The sequence below is a fragment of the Tyto alba genome, unplaced genomic scaffold (genome assembly GCF_018691265.1).
Source record: "Tyto alba isolate M040663 unplaced genomic scaffold, T.alba_DEE_v4.0 Super-Scaffold_6, whole genome shotgun sequence".
Classification (NCBI taxonomy): domain Eukaryota; kingdom Metazoa; phylum Chordata; class Aves; order Strigiformes; family Tytonidae; genus Tyto; species Tyto alba.
In genome coordinates this window covers 41,302,147-41,320,299 of record NW_024881327.1, presented here as the reverse complement: position 1 = coordinate 41,320,299, position 18,153 = coordinate 41,302,147, and the positions used below count along the sequence as shown (strand labels likewise).

Below are 18,153 nucleotides of genomic sequence, written 5' to 3'. Positions count from 1 at the left end.
ACCAAGTTTCTTCCATCTCTATGAGTCAACAGATAGAATAAGAATTTTGTAAAAATACACCTCTCAGTCTTTAAACAGGTGTTCTGTAACCCATCAGATTATTTTAACCTGTACATCATTTTTTGATAGAATAATACCCCACCAAATAACAGCATTACACAGTCAGATATGACGGCTGTATTGCCCAGCTAATCCTGTTGAGGGAACTGGGAGCAGAGCGTGTGACAGGGGTGTACTGAGTCACAGCTTCATGCTACTGACTGCTGCCTGTCTCCAGCTCTTCTCCACGGGAGAACTGCTGATCTCATCTACCACAGCATTAAGCAAAACAGGAACTTTGCTTGTATAAAACAGTATAGTTCATTAACTACATTATTTTGTACCAATTGAAAAGCACGGTCTTTTCTGCCTTAGATTAAAAGACACTTTAATAAAGAGCATTTAAAGCTAAGTCAGTTTATGGCAAACCAAAAATAGAAACCATAACACCAAATTAGAAAACATGAATAATACAAAGCCTGGCAAAACTCAGTAATATAGTAATTAGTACCTATAGTTATTAACAGCCTAGTTTTTCATAGAGTATTGTGTGGAACGGGGTTTTGTACTATTAACTGGCCTTTGGATTAGCACCTTTAACAGCATGCAGCAAGACAGTTCTGGAGGTATTCTGAACTTTGCTGGTGCAAGGTAACCCACATCATTCAGAGTAAATAAATAAACTAAGCAACAGTGCAGAATAAAAATATCGGTATACTCTGTTGTAACATCATTAGTTAAAATAAAATGTTAATTCTTTGTTCTCAGGTAATTTACACTGAAATGGTTGACATACAACAACAAGGCTATTAGCTAATGAGGAAACCACACGGTATTCTTTCTATGTTCATTTAAGTAACTATTTCTAAAGCAGATATTCCATATAGTTTTGTAATTCAAAAGACACACGAATACCCTTATCTGAACAATCTGATAATTTCTTCTTCAGTGGAATTCTCCCCCTCTTGAATAATAATTAGTGCTTTTTCCGATAATTTTTAGTTCCATAAGGCAGTGGTCTTGAGCAGAATTTTGAGTTGTTTACTGACTCGTATAATTTTTCTCTGAAAATCTGTTTAATGAAGGCAAAATACTACATAACTGATGAACCCCAATAATTTCAGTACTTTTAAGGTATAGTTCTTTACACGTTATAATAATTCCTTTTAAATACAGCTGTTTGCTGGAAGCCTAACTAATATCGTCAATTTTCAATAGCTTTTCCTTTTTGCCTTTTTTATTGTAATAGAAACCAGCAGTCTGGAGATAGGCCATTCTGCCAACTACTGTACAAATCCAATACATCTTTTTTTAGTGTTTTGGTAAGACTTCAATCTGGTGCAGTATTTTGTGTTGGGGTTTTTTTGTTTGCTTTGTTATTGTTGTTGTTGGGGGGTTTTTGTGTTGGCTTTTTTTGGGGGGGTAAAAACTGATCATCAACATTAAATTTCTACTGTGGTACTTAGTGATATTTCTTTTTGCTTCACCATTATAATTCTGCATAACTACTGAAGAATAAAATACTATTAAAAATACACTCAACTTTTAACTATATGTAAATAGACTTTTAAACATTTCTGCTATATTTCCAGACTCACTTTATCATATCAGAACCCTAATTATAATCTGACTTTCTGTTCTTCTATTTGAAGATGAAGAAAAAAATTCTTTACTGAGCTATGACTAAGAGTCTTTATGATATAATTAATTTTATAACTATTCTCAGTAACAATGATGATCAGACACTGCTTATCATCACTTCTGTTAATATTACATCATTAACAACGATTTCAATTATGAGATCAATGATGACAGAGTTTTTAATTTAATAAAAAGTACAGAAGTGTCACTTACATTTTCATCCACTATACAAATGGCAATATCGTCGAAGTATCTGAATTAGAGTCACAAAGTGTGTTTAGTCCTAGGTAAGTGAAATATTCATAGTCACATGACTATGACAGGACTGAAAACAGAAAAAACCCAACCCCTATTTAGTCTAGACTTTTCTACAATAATCTACTAACAAATATATAAAGTCATCAGACATCATTTCCCTGTCAGGAATTCAGGCTGACAGCTCATTAGCACAAAATGCTGCTGGTTGTGAACCTATGCAAGCTAAAATAGTCTTGAAAACTCAGTGTGGCACGTCAGGCCAAACAAGTTAAACATAGTAGCAGTGCACAATTATGTCATTGTATGGTTGTGTTCATCCTGAAGGACCGCAAGAGTCAAAAAAGTGGACCAAATTTTCAGGGATGCTAGGACAGAAGAATCCCTCTTCGTCCTCCCCCTCCTCCTGATTAAGATGGGTGACACACCATGTCTTCACTGTTTATGATTTCTAAAAACTTTAGAGTCTTTAGGACACGGGGCCTCAAATGTCAGTAATTAAAGAATTTGACTGCTGCTCCAGGACGGTATGGAGAGCAGTAGATATAGAACTAATGAATGTAGGACAATAAAAATATTTTATTTTCTTTACTGTGGCTGATAACCAAAATAGATATAGCAAACAGCAATATCTGTTTGCTACCAAACAGAAAGGAAAATGAAGAGAGAACAGAAGGTGCCCTTTGACTAGAAGTACCAGCTTGAAGAAAGACAGTAACGGTGTTGTGATGAGACATATAAACCTTCTTGCTGGTGAAATTCAGAATGAAGTCACCAAAACTACAACTGAGTGTTCCCCAAAAAAGTGAATCTTCTGCAGCAGGACAGGTAACATCTGGAGATTCAAAGGAAACAACTGCTTACTCAGTCAAATTGACACCATCAGACTACCCTTGTTAACGCAATTGTTCTTCTGACCTAATTTTTCCCCTGAAAGTCTCTTACTGCTGTTTATTTAGCTTTCTATGTAGTAGGCTGGCTATCAAGAAACACTGTCTAGACCCTGGAGAAACTTTTATTGCAACAGAAAACTAATAAACATTTGCACTTAAATGCTAGCCACAGAGCTTATCCAAATACAGATGAAATGAACTTAGGACTTTTCGTTGCTGTGCATGGTGCCTAGGCACAAGGAAAATAAAATATTTTTATTGTCTTACATTCATTAGTTCTACACCTACTGTTCTATGTATTTATTAGTTTGCACTTTTCTAAGTATTTTATACTAATGTGCAGAAGAAACAGTATATTTTTTTATTAGGCTTTCTATATCCAGTCCCCATTAATCTGAATAATGCACTAAGTCACTTACACAGCTTTTGAATAGATCAATTTTTTTATGGTTACGTGAAGCTCTAAAACACATGCGTGCATTTTTTCAGCAGTAACTTTCTTAAGTGTTGGAGTTGTGAACCATCAGCAAATAATTAACGATGATCCAGGAAAACATGATAGTTCCGGTAAGAGGAGTTCTCTCAAGTGTCAAAGCATTAGCATTTTGAAAGTTTCATTTAAGATAATTTGTAAAATCTATTGTTAAAGGGATAAAGTTCATAAGTCTTCCTGCTGCTAAGAACTCCATGTGTCACCTCCAGCAATTCCTTTATCCAACAGATACAGCTACATTTCAAATACTAGGAGTTAATTTTTCTTTAGAACTTCCATTAATTGTAAAGAATTGAAATCACTTCTGTAACAGAACTGTTAAAAACTACGTTTACTCCATGTTTCTCTTCAAAGCAAGAAGTATTCAAACAAAACATAAACCAGGTATTAATACCAAAATATATGCTGATTGACACTATGTTATCTTCCCCCCTTAAACTTCCCATCCTTTCATCTCCTTGACTTAGTAGAAGCTGTTGAAAATACTCCTTCCTCCAAGTGTAGGCAGGAGCTTTTTCCATTGCTAGAGAAAACCAGAAAAGGAAAGGTAAATCAGATCTCCTGCTGCTGTGCTTCACAGCCCACATAAATTAAAGCAATGACATTAATATGGCAGGCTGTGATGGCTGGCAGCCTAAAATGCTGCCACCCATCCCACACAAGGCTACTTCTGTGGGATGGGTGGCAGTCTGCAGCAATGGAGTGGCAACAGCGGCTACAGGGGATGGGGCCAGAGATCCCTCAGCATGTCTCCACTGAGACTGGTACGTAATGCATAATAACTACGTATCTCCAGGTTATTATGAGTTCCTGAACTGAACTGTAACTCACATTTGGAATATTTAACTGCTTTTAGTGCAATATGTTTTAAATCTACGGTTGTGCCCACAAAAGCCTTACAACTATCAACAAACCAAACCTTTTCTTAAATATGCGGGAAAACTAAAGCTTATTTCTGCACAAATATTCTCTGTATCTGAAGCAGGTACCATTTGACATTATCAAAGGACGCTTATCTGCTGGAAAGACTGTAAAGGCTTCTAGTTTGCAAAATAAAAGAAATTTTGAAAATTAACCTAAACTTTCCAATCTACCACTTTTTAATTTAACATATAGCTACACGAGTGTATTTGTTTCTTTTTAACATCATACGCTTTTCTAGTACAAACAGAAGCTTTTTCCCACTCAAGCAAGCTCCAAACTCTTTCTCAAAGTGGACTAAAAGAATGCCTGTGGGAGGCCATGAGCATTAGAAATTCTTACATCCCACTCTAAGTGGAGAAGCTAAAACAACATCACACAAAGCTTCTGCAAATGCCTATTTCAGGCAATAATACCAATGCTGCCTTTCATTTCAGTGCTTCTATGTCCACATATGTGCTATCACACCTTTGTCTGTGTTTCACATCCAAGAGAAGATTTTTTTTCTTCCCTGATGGCATTTCAGATTGAACAAACCTTGTGACTTTCGAAGGGACCCTTTTATCACAACCGCTCTGCTGTCAATACAACTGCATGTTGGCATTCAGAGTAAGGGCACAGAATGATTTAAACTTTAAGTACCAAAGTATCTTTGATACATCTTGGGGCACAGTAATGATTTCCTCTGAGTTTTCCTTTGTTTACTTCATAATGTCAATTTAACAAATGCTGAATATACCATTATCATGTTCCTATTGTTACTGTATTCAGCTGTTCTAGTAAAGACTTTACTCACATTCCATAAACCATGGCAAGTATGTAATGACCAGATAGAAAACTCTCTCTGAGAACATGCTCATCTCTGCAGATGCGTGGGCTTTTTGATAAATGGAAACAAAGAAAGACTTTATACAAGGGATCAAGCATCTCACTTAGAGATGAAGGAAGAACACAGGACTTGGAGACAAAGGAACCAAGGATCAGATTGGATCATCTGGTTCAAATCCAATCCTCAGCTGTTTCACGCAGTATTTAATTTAAAAAACTCATGTTTAGTTTCTCCTTTTGCTGTTTCGATTGAGAAGCTGATATAGGACTCAGCTCCCCTAATGGCTAAGAGTTTTCTTCCAATGTCTATTCTATATTTATTCGTGGATAGCTAGCACCTAAGTTTGGGTCTTTGTTGCTATTTTCTGCAGCAACATTTGTCTTCAGCTTATTCTCCCTTCTCAGTGTTATTCTCCATTTTGGCCATGTATTTAGAAACAGAAATCATATTCCCAGTCTTTTTTGACAGACACTATAGTTATTCTGTATCTTTTAATATAAAAATCTATTTTCTTCATCTTCACAGTAGCCCTTCATTGCAGCCTTCCTGTGCTAACTGCTGCATGAGCAGTTCTGAGCTCCAAGATTCAGCTGTAATTCATCATCTCAAAAATGACACAATACAAGACAATGAGCATTTTTCCCATTACAATACAGAGAGACAATGCATGACAATATGATGCATTAGGCCTCTAAGGAAATATGTAGAAGAATGTGCATATAGAGTGTTAATATAAAACAATCTTTCAAATTACTTAGATAAAATATAAACAGCTATGGAGAAGTCTTCCATGTGATACTTCTAAATATCACTCCCTTAGCTAACTGGCATTTTCAGACATCCTTAAATCCTCACCCTGTTCCTGAGTTTCTAAGCTTCTTTTTCTCTCCAGCTGCATGCAGTTATACACGTTCTATTACTAGAAATGGGTAAAATGTGAAAGATGAAGTGAGATTTCAATGAAATCACTAATCTCAAACTTGAAGTGCCACCAAAATAACACAAATTTCCAGCACAAAGATGGCTTGAGTTATAATCAGGCAATGGATATAGAAGCAACTCTTCAGATTTCTGGAATTTCCCCTAGTGTTACTGATTGTTATAATAAAAGCTGATTTTTTTCCTTCCAGAGCACCCCGAAAAACTCCTGGGAAATGTCTAATGGAAGAAGGAACGTTACTGCATTCCTGCCTGTGCACACATGTGGCTGACCGCCCTCTCGACTACAGTGGTTGAAGGAAGGTCAACACACCTGTGCTATACAAACAGCTTTTACAGATCTTACTGCAACAACAGAGTCTTGTGTTAATTATATTTACTCCCAATGTTAAAATAAGTCCAGTGCTTCAGACTACTGTGCTTCCAGAGCCACTTAATTTGCAAATATTTGATCTGAAAGTGACAATACTTTTGCAATTTCTGAAGGAAGGTGATAAAGGAAGGATTATTTCAAAGCCAGGTATATTATTAAAACAGTCCACCTCCTCACACCCTTTCATTTAAAGACGGGCATCATACCTAACCTGCCCCACCAAGATTTCTTTTCCCTTCTCTGCAATATTGCCTTCTCCATTTATCAAAACTGGACAGAAAGGTGTTATACTTAAACAGAATATTCTTTTAAGGAAGAAATATCAATAAATCTCTTCATACAAAGATAATGCATGGAAATGCTTTATGCCAAGTTTCCAAAGTTCTCAAGGTCTGACTGTATTTTTGTCATGCTTATTTCTATTGGAGAGGTTATCTGGAAGCCCATGCCAACATTGCTGTAATCCCCAATTAATCAGTGGATTTGTTTTTTTCCTCACGTGTTCTACCATCTGGGGTGAATCTCTTGACACATGGCAGAAGAGCCACTCTGGTTCAGAGAATGAACATTTAATTGTTTTATACAAATTGGAAAAGCATCAAAAACAAAGACTGCAAGCCCCTCATCCTAAAATACCTGACAGACTCCCTGACAAGTGGGGTCATGTCCCTGCAGGCAAATAAGGAAACTGGATTGCACACATTCTGGGTCAGTTATTTTTGTTGTTTTTCTGCTTTGTTTTATTTTTTAAACTAGTTGGCTGGTAGATAAAAGGGGACATTCTCTAGCAGCTTTAGAAAACATAACTCAGATCACCCAGTGCACACACATACGTACAGATATTTTTCAATTCACCCAGCAAAATCAAAAATCACTTGTTTGCACAGCAACTGTTGCAAGGCACAATGGGTGAACTGGGAATTCAAGTAAACAGATAAATATAAGCAGAACCTACACTTCTTCAGTTTAAGTCAGATTTTAGTTTAGTTTTCCAGAAAGAGGCATCGATTCTGCAAGCACAGTTGAACATGCCAGTGTTCAGTGTCCATGAAGAGGCATCCACACAGTCTTGATTGAGAAAGTAGGGATAACTGCTTCTAGCTTTTCCTTTTTCCTTAAGTAATATCTAAGACAAAGTTAAAGAAGGAAGACATTTCACATGTGCCTGCACATCAGTTACCCACTCAGTAAAAGCATTCCAAATCAATGCATTTTTCATGATGCCCAACCTGAACAGCACAAATGCTTTGTGGAGATACTAAAAATGTTGTCTTAGTATTTTTCTTTGATTTGCTTTCTCTATTGATTTTCATTTTCTTTTTGCTTATGGTCTCCTTAGGAGCCAGAACCAATCTCCTCAGTCCTTTCTACTTATTCTTTGCTGGATGACAATTCTTCAGTTGAAACATATCCTGTATTTATTTCAGGTCAAATGTGTGACCAAGAAAAACATTTCCATAAAGCTTCTGCCTTTTTCTTGAAGTGAAAACTGTAAAATTATTTACTAACATGTTCCCATAATCAAAGTAATATTGGAAAGCAGTATGTTTCTCTGCAACCAAATACCTTTACTCATGTATAATTAACCAAATAGGCACAATGAAGCAACTGTCTGGAACAGCATGGCTCTCTAATCTATAAAACAATAAACAATTTCTGAAGTGTATTTTTCTTTCAGATCATAGAGTGACTATCTTGAACATAAGGGTCCCTTTAATTTTTAGTAAATGAAAGCTTTCTGCTGCTTGTCTTTTGATAAAAATGATGAAGTATCAAATCACATGCATGCCTGAACATACCTGTTGTTAGCATTACTGTTTCAGTCCCTAGCAATATTCCTAAAAAACATCTGCAAGCTGAAAAGCCGAGTTCAGAAAAAATGAAACAAATAAAAAAACCCCACAGTTTATAGTAACAGCTGATCCTAGCTGTAAAGGAGCAGATGGGACTCATCCATATGCTATCAGAAAGTGGGAGACCATACAACATCTAAGCTATCAAGAAACTATCAGATGTTCTAACAAGACAGAAAATACAGTATTTTTTAAAGGCAAAGTTATGCTCTAGAAAGTTACAGCAGTATTTTCATAAGCTAAATTCCTCATTTTATTTACTATTTTCAGATGGGATAATTCTTTCAAGTACCAATAGTACAATGAACGTAAACTGAATTCATCCTAGATTAAGATCTGCATCTATAGAATCATTACAAACCATGTGGGATTTACTCTGAAGAGTGCTGTAATGCTCTAAATAACTACAGGAGCAATTAAATAATACACTGAGCATTAGTAATACCACGACAATAGTACCTGTTTAACCAATACAAACAAATGACTCACAACTTCTACAAAAGGCTGAAAACATTAAAAATCTGCAAGTTAAAAATAAAGAATATGCATTATTTTTCTTGAGGAAAAACCCTTTAATTGACCAGAAATGTGGGAAAATTATTCCTAAAGTACAGTCTTGTCTCATTAAGCTACTGGAGTGCTACAAAGGAATAATAGATATTGAAGTGTGAAATTTTCTTGCTAAAGGGGTGTCATAAAATATCACAGAGAGGGCAGCAATAGGAAATAGCCATTCAGTCTGGAAACATCTGGGGTAAGGTAAAAGTCTATAAAATCACAAGAAACTTGAAGAGGGAGGAAAGTGATCAGCTGTTCCACTTCTTCCAGTGCAAGACGTAGAGGGTATCACACAAAGCACGACAAAGGATGTGTTTGAGAGGTGGTAGACATGTAGTTTTCTTTGGCAGAGGATTCTAAAATTTTGCACAGTTTCAGACGGAAAATGAACAAATCCGTAGAATACTATGAAAATCTTAGAAACTATGCCTCAGGAAGACCCTAAGCTGAAAAAAAAGTGTACTGGATCTGGAAAAGGGTCTCAGCTGCTTTCCTTCTTTGCACTTTTCTTTAGACACTCTCTTACAGCCACCGTACTGGAGACGTGTTCAAAAATATGTTCTTTCTTACTTACTTGCTCTTGCTAAAACTCTAACATTAGTAGGAAATGAAAGATAAGGTTACTTTTCAACAGTGACTTTCCCATTAAAAGAAATGGGAGCACAGCACACTTCCCTGATAACAAACTTAGTTCCTTAGTATATGTATGATACATTTATATGTATATGACCTATCTGTCACGTGTAAGGTATCTTAGTATAACTGTCACAGTATATTTCTGAACAAAACAAAGCCAATTTTAAATGAATTGATAATTTCTCATGAGTAGTACTTGCCCTGTCTAGGAAGATCCAGAAACACAGATTTCCCACTGGACTACAGAGTTCCAAAATAGAAGAGCAGAAATACAAACTACTCAGTTTTGATCTTATGTAGTAATGAAGGATTCGAAATCCTTGGTAGTCTGCTCGATTGTCTATAAGCAAAAAGCTTTTCCTTATAGTCACTCTGCATATTCCCTGTTTCAACATATGCCTTTTGTCTCTCAAACATTCTACCATGCAGCATCAACAGGAGCCTGGCTCTGTCACTGCAACTCCCCCATCATAGGTACTGGGGCTGCACTTAGGTGCCCCAAAGCTGTATCTTCTCCAGGCTGAACAAGTCCAGCTCACCCAGCCCCTTCTCACCGGGCTCCTGCTACTGACTTGGTGACTCTCAAATGGACTTGTCCCACCTTCCTGAAATCTTTACTGTACTGGGGAGGGGGGCAAAACTTGATACAGTAATTACACTCAAATATTTAAGTTGTGCCTTGTGATACAAAAAGCAGTGGATGCAAAGTGGATGTATCACTTTTTGGTAATATTTTCTTTGTTCAGAAAAAAATACATGTGTTCTCTTCTCATTTATCCATCTTAAGGCATGGCTAATAATCAAAGTTGTTTTCATATTCTGAAAGAGAACTGCTCCCAGCTAAGAGGTAGCAAAGTAGTTCAGATCTCCTAAGCCCCACTAAACAGAACAGAGAAGTTTCACTGAAGATAAATCTGGTCCCATTAAGTTCAGCTAAAGTACTGCTATTGATTTACAGAGGAATCACAATGTGATTCTTTGCAATTCACAGCTGAAGTGTCAATTAACAAAATTTTCATAAAAAGCAAATCAATATTCAATGCTACTCAGATATTCCCACTACTGTCAGGTATTACAAATGTTTGAACATACACAGGAAAGGTAGAGAGGCCAAGTAGGTAGCTACTGGTACAGTATTAATCTTCTTTGGCTTTAAAAGCAGTGAGCACAGGGAAAAACACAGAAGAAGATTTATTTTTAAGGAATTTCTGTAGAAAGCAAGTAAATAATATCAAACAAAAACTGTTTGTCTTGCATGTATCTGCAGACACTGCTCCAAAGAGAATGCAAAGTACAACAGAAAACCCTGAATAGCATCAGTAAAGGGACAGAAGCTAAATGAAGAAAACCAGAATCCATTCTGAAGAATGGTGAGGCGAAGAAGAAATGTAGAGGGTTCATCTCAATAAGATGAAAATATAACATGTAAGAACATATTGATCTGCAAGTTCTAAAAACTAGTGGAACATATCTGTAATATGGAAAAAATTACAATTTGTTTCAACAGTTTGTTAGAAAGAAAAAGGTAGATGTTGTAAAGTAGCTGCACATAAATTGAGCTACTTAAGAGACTGGAAGTTTTCAGGTAATTTCAAGTCAACAGTTTACTTTCCTTAGGTATTCAAAATACAAGAGCAGTTCTATTCCACAGAATTATTCTTTCAAAAAAAGAAAAAAAATCCCAGTCTAAGAAACGTATGTCAACAATACTAGGGACTTAGCTGAACCTGAGATTTGTCCTTACGGAAGAACAAAGGGATTGCAAGATTTTTTGCATTATTTGCTTTGCAAGAAGAGCTGGAAGTGAGGAAGAACAGCATTCACAGGCCACCTACAGTCCAACATTAGGTGCATTAATGACCCTAGTCAAGCCTGTTTGACTCATCTGACTTCCAGTCAGCTACCATATGTAAAGCAATACACACAGATATTAGCGATAAACTGTTCTCCCAGAAGCAAGAGGAAAAGGAATATTTTGGTCTTCTCCCTATTTTCCTCTAAAGCAGCATAAGTTTTCTTCAGCTTTTCCAAAAGAGGAGCCACAGAATTACAGCAATATTTTATTAGTCACACGAAACATTAGCAGCTCTTTCTTTCCCCAAATAAACCACAATCAATTAATTAGATCACTTCAGTAGTGAAAATGTATAAACAGTTGATTAATGTTTAATGTCAAACTCTTTATAAAGAAAAAGAAGCAATAAATGGTGCATGAAAAACCCGAGAACTCAGGGGAACAGAAGTCTTACATTCAGGTTTACAGCTGAACAACTACAAAAAAACTCCTAAAAAGCAGCTGATTTTTCCCCTTTATGTGGAGAACAGCTTGTAAGAGAAATTTTGAAAATTTAAGCACTGTTTTGACATCTTATTCTGTACACGAATTGAATTTGGATTAAATTCCTCTTTATCTATCTGCAAATAATTTTGGTTAACATTTCACTATTTGATAACTTCAGGATCCAATTCTGATCAAGTATCTGAAGGCTAGAGCAATACTGTTTATAGAAATACTACACTCAGGCAACTATTTGCATCTTATGCGTACCTATTAAAATGCACTTCCCAAAGATATGGTGCAATTAGAATCACAGGGTAAATTAGGTTGGAAGGGACTTGTGGAGTTCAGCCTCTGGTCAAAGCAGGGCCAGTAGCTCATGAACCTGTCCAGCTGAGTCTTGAATAGCTCCAGGGATGGACATTTCATGGCCTCTTTGAGCAACATCTTCCAGTGCTTAACCACTCTCAGTATAATTTTTTTTTCTCTTCTATCCAGTCCGAATTGCCCTTGCTGTGACTTGACTCTTGCTCTTGTCTTTGCATTCTACATTCCTGAGAAAGGTCTGGCTTTATTACTTTGTTGTATGTTAAACATGTTCTTTATTAAAGAAAATCAGATACAAAAATTACAACCTGTGAATACTGAATTGTCTATAAAGTTGTATCCATCTCTACGTAAGCAAAACTAGACTGGGAAAATAGCTCTGATAAACTCATTACAACCTATAAAAACAGTCACCTGAGGGCATCATATCTGAAGCGCATACAGTCAGTAGAGAACTGCCAGGCAAGAGGCAGCTCCACCATCAGGACATCCACTTTTTCTGTCATCTTCCTAAAAAGAGCATGTGTAAACCCTCTTGCACAATGCTTCTCTATCTCTGGAAAGGAACCACACTCTGTTCCTCCCCCCTCCACCAGTGTGCTGTTTGCATTCTACCAGCACTGAATTGCTAACACAACACAAGCATTGATAAATAAAACACTCAGTTTTCAGTCTGAGTGTTCTTTATAGATTTACAAAATCATTGCAATCCTACAGTAATAGGCAACATTTTAATTTGGAACTGATTGCAATTTATGCACCAGTTCTCAATTACACTGACACGTAAGTGGGAATGCATGTGTACATGGATTTTTATCAAGAATATTGCTATCGCTTTGTGTTGCTATCACCTTTTATTGTCTTAAACGCCTTGCAGTCTTCATATAAGGGTAAAGTGAAGTTCCCTACAAGAGATTTAACATAGTGCCAGTGTAAAAATACCTGTGCTTTGATGTACAAAGAAACATGAAAAAATACAGACATACCTGGTCCAATGCAGAACGATGCAATGATTGCAAGGATGCAAAATATACTGAGGTAAGGAAGCCAATGCACTGTTTTCTGGGTAGATAAAAGACATTCATGTTATGTAAATTGTACGTATCACCAATATAAAAAAATCACAGAGACTAGATGGTGTTTTCCATGATTCTTTATCTATTTCAGAATTTAGACTAGGATTACTCTAGAAAATTACAGTATTTCTGTAGAACCTTAATAGATGAATTTTATTAAAGGTCTTGGTCTCTGTGGCATTCCTGTAGAGAAACACTAGACAAGCTCTCACACCACAGAAGTCACAACTCTGAAAGTTTACAACTTCTTGTGCTATAGTTCAAGCTAACCTAGAAAAGACTTTTTCTTTCCATTGAACAGATTCGGTGCCTCCATCCTCCTCAGGTATTTCAGTCATGTTTAAAAAGAGCAACTGTGATGGCCCACAGAGCTTTGAAGTTCACCAGTTAAAGACTGGACTGAAGTCTAGACATGACAGGCTGCCTTTCGGTAGGACAGCTGTATATGAACCTTAGCAAAGCATGTGAAAGCCACATCCAAGGATTTTTAGCCATGATCTGATATTGCAGACAAGGAGGGCCATGTGTGCAAACAACAGGTACACTACAACAGAGAGCAAACTATAAATGGTTCTTTAAGGGAATTGTAAATGGGATCACCTCTTCTACTCACAAGGCACTTTTCTTTCTACTTCTAAGTAGATTTTTGTTTATTCAAACCTCTAAATGATAAAAACTTGAAATACAATAAGCAATTTCTACTGAGTTTTCAGGACACTGTTTCTTAATCATGGATGTGAATGTTTGATAACAATACTAATAGATGGGAAAAGCCCATGGATTCCCATGCCCTTCTCTCTTCATCAGTTGTTTTTTTCCATCAGCAAAGTATGAATGCCATTTTTATTAGAATTCTACTACTTTTGCAAAGTTGTTTAAGATATGCACAACTAGTATTACAAAATATCACCCTGAGTGGTGATCCTTGCTAAAATAGGTTATTATTTATTTCAGTGTTAAATAAAGACCCCAATTTTCCAATGCTTTTTTCTCTTCAAGACTGGGTTATTCCTTTAGTCATGTGGAAAACACGGTCTCCTAGGCATTAATATTAACCAAGAGACTTGTAGATCTATCAAAATTACACATTCTGGAGTTCTCATCTGAATGCATATCAAAGGACTCTAAAGGCACTGAGAGAGAGAAGGTGCAAATATTATGGAGTGGATACAAATGCCTCTGAGATCAAGCCTCTATGTACCCTGGTCCTTTGTTCAAAGCAATACCTGACCTCTAATACTCAACAGATTGAGACACTTCTGAAAGGAAGTAAAACTGAAAGGCATTCAAACTTCAGAGATTTACAATAGTTGCAGGTCCTCATGCATCAAGCTAGGTTTTAGAAGATTTGGAAGAGAAGTTTTCACTCAGCATATGAAACTTGCAGTAACATCTCTCTTCTGGAGAGCTGTCTTATAGCTTTCATGACAGGTACGTGAAGTTTTATTGTAATGTACATACAGGTACGTCAAACAAAAGTGCCATGGTGTGGCATTCACCTCCTAGTCAAACTGACTGGCTCTCTTCAGCCAAGAAACAAGATTTAGAAGTCAGATTAATGGCAAGACACAGGAATCAACGACAGTAGGACAACAACTTGATGAAAGACTACCCAAAACCATGCCATTTCAGATGTCAGTTTTACCTGTCAAAAGACCTCAGGAACAGAAAAGAACAGCATCGTTATGTAAATGAAATATAAACAAGGAAAAATGATTCAGGATCAGTATTTAGGTTGGTCTAATAATCCTCCTCTGAACTTTTAAAATAGCTGGGGAACTGACTGCTGATAACATCTTAGAATGTAAGTGCAAATGTTCTGCAAAGGCTAAGTCTTTATATTTTCACTAACAATACCAGAAATGTAACTTGAAAGAAACAGCAAACATGGAAATTTTTCACTACTGGGAAAAGACATCCAAACCTAAGAATAAGGATGACATATAAAGTATGAAAGAAATTCCAGAAAGACTGCACTACAAAGATAAAAACATGGAATATGGGTAAACTACTTACCCAGCTATGGATAATATTGTCTTCGTAATAGTTCATGATATGCATGCATCTTTGAGTTAAGGAGATTGAGCATGACAAAGCCCCTATGGTTTTTAATGCAAAAGCTATAATGGATAAGCATAGTACTTTGAAATCAATAGATCCATAAATAAGCAAAATACAGACCTTTGAATCCTTATGCCAAACCGATTAAAAGGATTGGCTTATGTAGGAATGCCAAGGCAAACCAGTATCGAGAACCTGGTGTTTAAAAAAGGCAAAAGACAGAGTAAAAATATGTAGTGACTGTAGCATTACCTGTAAAGTCAGAGAGACGGTAAGTACTGCAAAGAAGACAACCATCAACCCAAAACCTCCGATGAGAAGAGGCCTGCGTCCGAGCCGTTCAATAACTAAGCCCTGGAAAACAAAAAGTGGTATTTGACATTCTTGATAAAGCACTGAAGAACTCAGACCATGTAATATGTTTTCCTAGTAAATATGAACATCAAAAATAAAACGAGTTTATTTTATACTATTTATCATCTATGATACGATCATAACTGTGTTCACAATTATGTTTACACAGTTTAACCTCTTTGAAAAAACAAGTCAGCTCAGCATCTTTATCTGAGACCACTGAAAAAACTAAGAAACCACGAAAGCAGCACTTGGTATTAGTTTTATTCCTGGAATTCCTACTACAGAACAAAGATGACCATATAGATAGGAAAAATGCACAACTGGTAAATTCAGGTTTAATATCGTTAGCATGGTAGATTTCAAAGTTATTACTACATGTAACTTCTTGTGTAACAATTTAGTAATAAAACAACTGCTGTACATTAGCTATATAAAAATAATTAATATGATGATAACTATGTGAAGTTTGATGGGTTTTTTTTTCAGGCCATAATTAATTATACAATGATTGAATGGTTTACAATTTTGCATCAAATTTCTATAATAATGTTATTAGAATATGTAATTTTTAAATGTCAGAATGTTGAAACAAATTACAGTCGCTTGCTTTTGCATTTCAACTGTTTCTTAAGTTCAACATCTCTCTGAATTTATGCTGAAAAGGTTTAAAATTTAAAATTAAAAGCTTTTTAGCACAGATTACATTTTTACTAATTTAAAATTTATAATTTATATTTTCTCCAAACACAGTAGAAATATTTAGTCATAATTTTGGATAGTTAATGTAATTAGAATATCCAGATAAGAGAAATCCAGCCAGCAGAAAACTTTGCTCAGACAACTGATTGTAACAGATACTTGTGCAATCATATACATTTTGAATTTATATTTAACACCTGCAGTTAAATCAACTTTGTTAAAAGCAATCACAAAATCTGAATACTTATCTGCTAGAGTAGAACACAATGAAGAGTTTCTTGAAAAGCTGTAACATGAAACTGTCTTTGTTAGTCTGACCCACCGAAATAGACTAATTTATATTTTAGGTCATAATACCTGATGTATTATTCTCATTGATAACTACTATAATTACTAATTACAGTTTGCTTTCTTATGAGAAGGATAAAACACCTTTATGAAGCCCAAAATGTACCACTTCAAATAAGCTAAAGTCAGAATCACAAAACTGTTTGCCATGTCGTTATTTATTGGAGACTGAAATCCCTCTTCCACACATACTTTGAGCAAAAGATAAAAATAAGCAACTGGAGTAACACCCTTAGTCTAGGAGATGATGCGCACTGTTCTACTGTGAGAGTCTAGAAGAAATATGTCAAAGGAAAGTAGAAAGTCACCCAGGGACGAAACACCTTGTGTGGCAAGTGCTTCTCCCACAATGTCGGGTTCACCAGCAGATTTTAGGACAGGCTTCAAAACATGCCAACCTGGACTTCCACACCAGAGGTGTGCACTATGGCACTGCAGAACATGGAAAGCAGCTCTAGGGAGAGCTTTAGTACTCTTTATTTCTTTAAATGAGGAAATATATTCATTTTGACAGTGTCCACAGCTTCCATAATAGAATTAATTTCAGAACTGTGTTTAAAATAGACCTGCATTGACGCTATTACCATTTCACATTGTGCTCACAGGGTCCAAATGTTCCAAAACTGCAACTGCAACCACAGGTCAAAACCTCTACAAGATGCCAAGTATTTTCCACTGTGATTAATGAATCCATCTTGCAAACACATGTGGCCACACGTACACTCAGCCAAGACATTTTTTATGGTTCTGAGGGATGAAGACTTATCTGACGGGTCCGTAACACAAAGACATTTGCAATAGATGCTCCATGTGTAATCTTGTATGAATCACACGTTCAGCAGTAGATGCTGCACATGTAATTTGACATATCAGGGAACTTCCTCTATTTTTTTCAATTCTGGATTGGTGGTCATGATTAAAGAATCTTGGTGTTACAACAGCTGCGGGTTTTATATTAAAAGGGGGAAGGGATCAATGTTTCTGTTAAAGGGGAAAAGGTTTATAGATACCTCTCATACTCAGCAAAACATGGGAAAAAAGTGACAGATAGTTTTTGGTTGTAAAGCTCAAAGCAAAGAAAATTCCAGTAAGGGAGGATAGTTTGGAGTAAGTCCTCCTAAAAAACATGTGTATGCATTTGTGCCTACATACACTGAGAGTAAGTACTGTGGACATATTTGGGGAAATCTGGGTGGGTTGCTGAGGCACTCTGTTTTAACTGAGACCACCCAAGCAGAGATGCAGCAGATCTGCAGGCTCAGTATCTTTTTTTACAGAAGAGGACAGTAGCTTCTATATATTTTAATTCTTTTTTACTCAGAGACAATTTGTGAAGAAATAAAACAAATTCATATGCAGTCATTCTTTTCCCTGAGCTGATGCCAAGTTTCCCAAGCATTTATCATTGCTATTTATTTAATACAGAAGCAATGAGGAAATTGAATGCTTCAGCTTCTGGGCACTTCCTGCAGTTTCTGCTCCAAAGAATTCAGAATTACAATTCTTCGTGACATTTCTTGTGGTTTATGGAATGGACTGATTTCATTCACTGGAAAAAATAAGCAGGAATTTTGTCC

At 36.2% G+C, this 18,153-nt stretch overlaps 1 protein-coding gene across 4 annotated transcripts in view; it reads right to left on the bottom strand.

Moving 5' to 3' along the window:
- Nucleotides 1-18,153, bottom strand: part of SLC2A9 (solute carrier family 2 member 9) — a 132,202-nt gene that overhangs the window by 25,486 nt on the left and 88,563 nt on the right. For all 4 annotated transcript variants that reach the window (XM_032984517.2, XM_032984516.2, XM_032984515.2 and 1 more), the window contains 2 exons: nt 15,425-15,526; nt 13,022-13,097 (listed from right to left, as the gene is read on the bottom strand). In XM_032984517.2, coding sequence (XP_032840408.1) covers nt 13,022-13,097; nt 15,425-15,526 — 178 coding nt within the window. The remainder of the gene's footprint in view (nt 1-13,021; nt 13,098-15,424; nt 15,527-18,153) is intronic.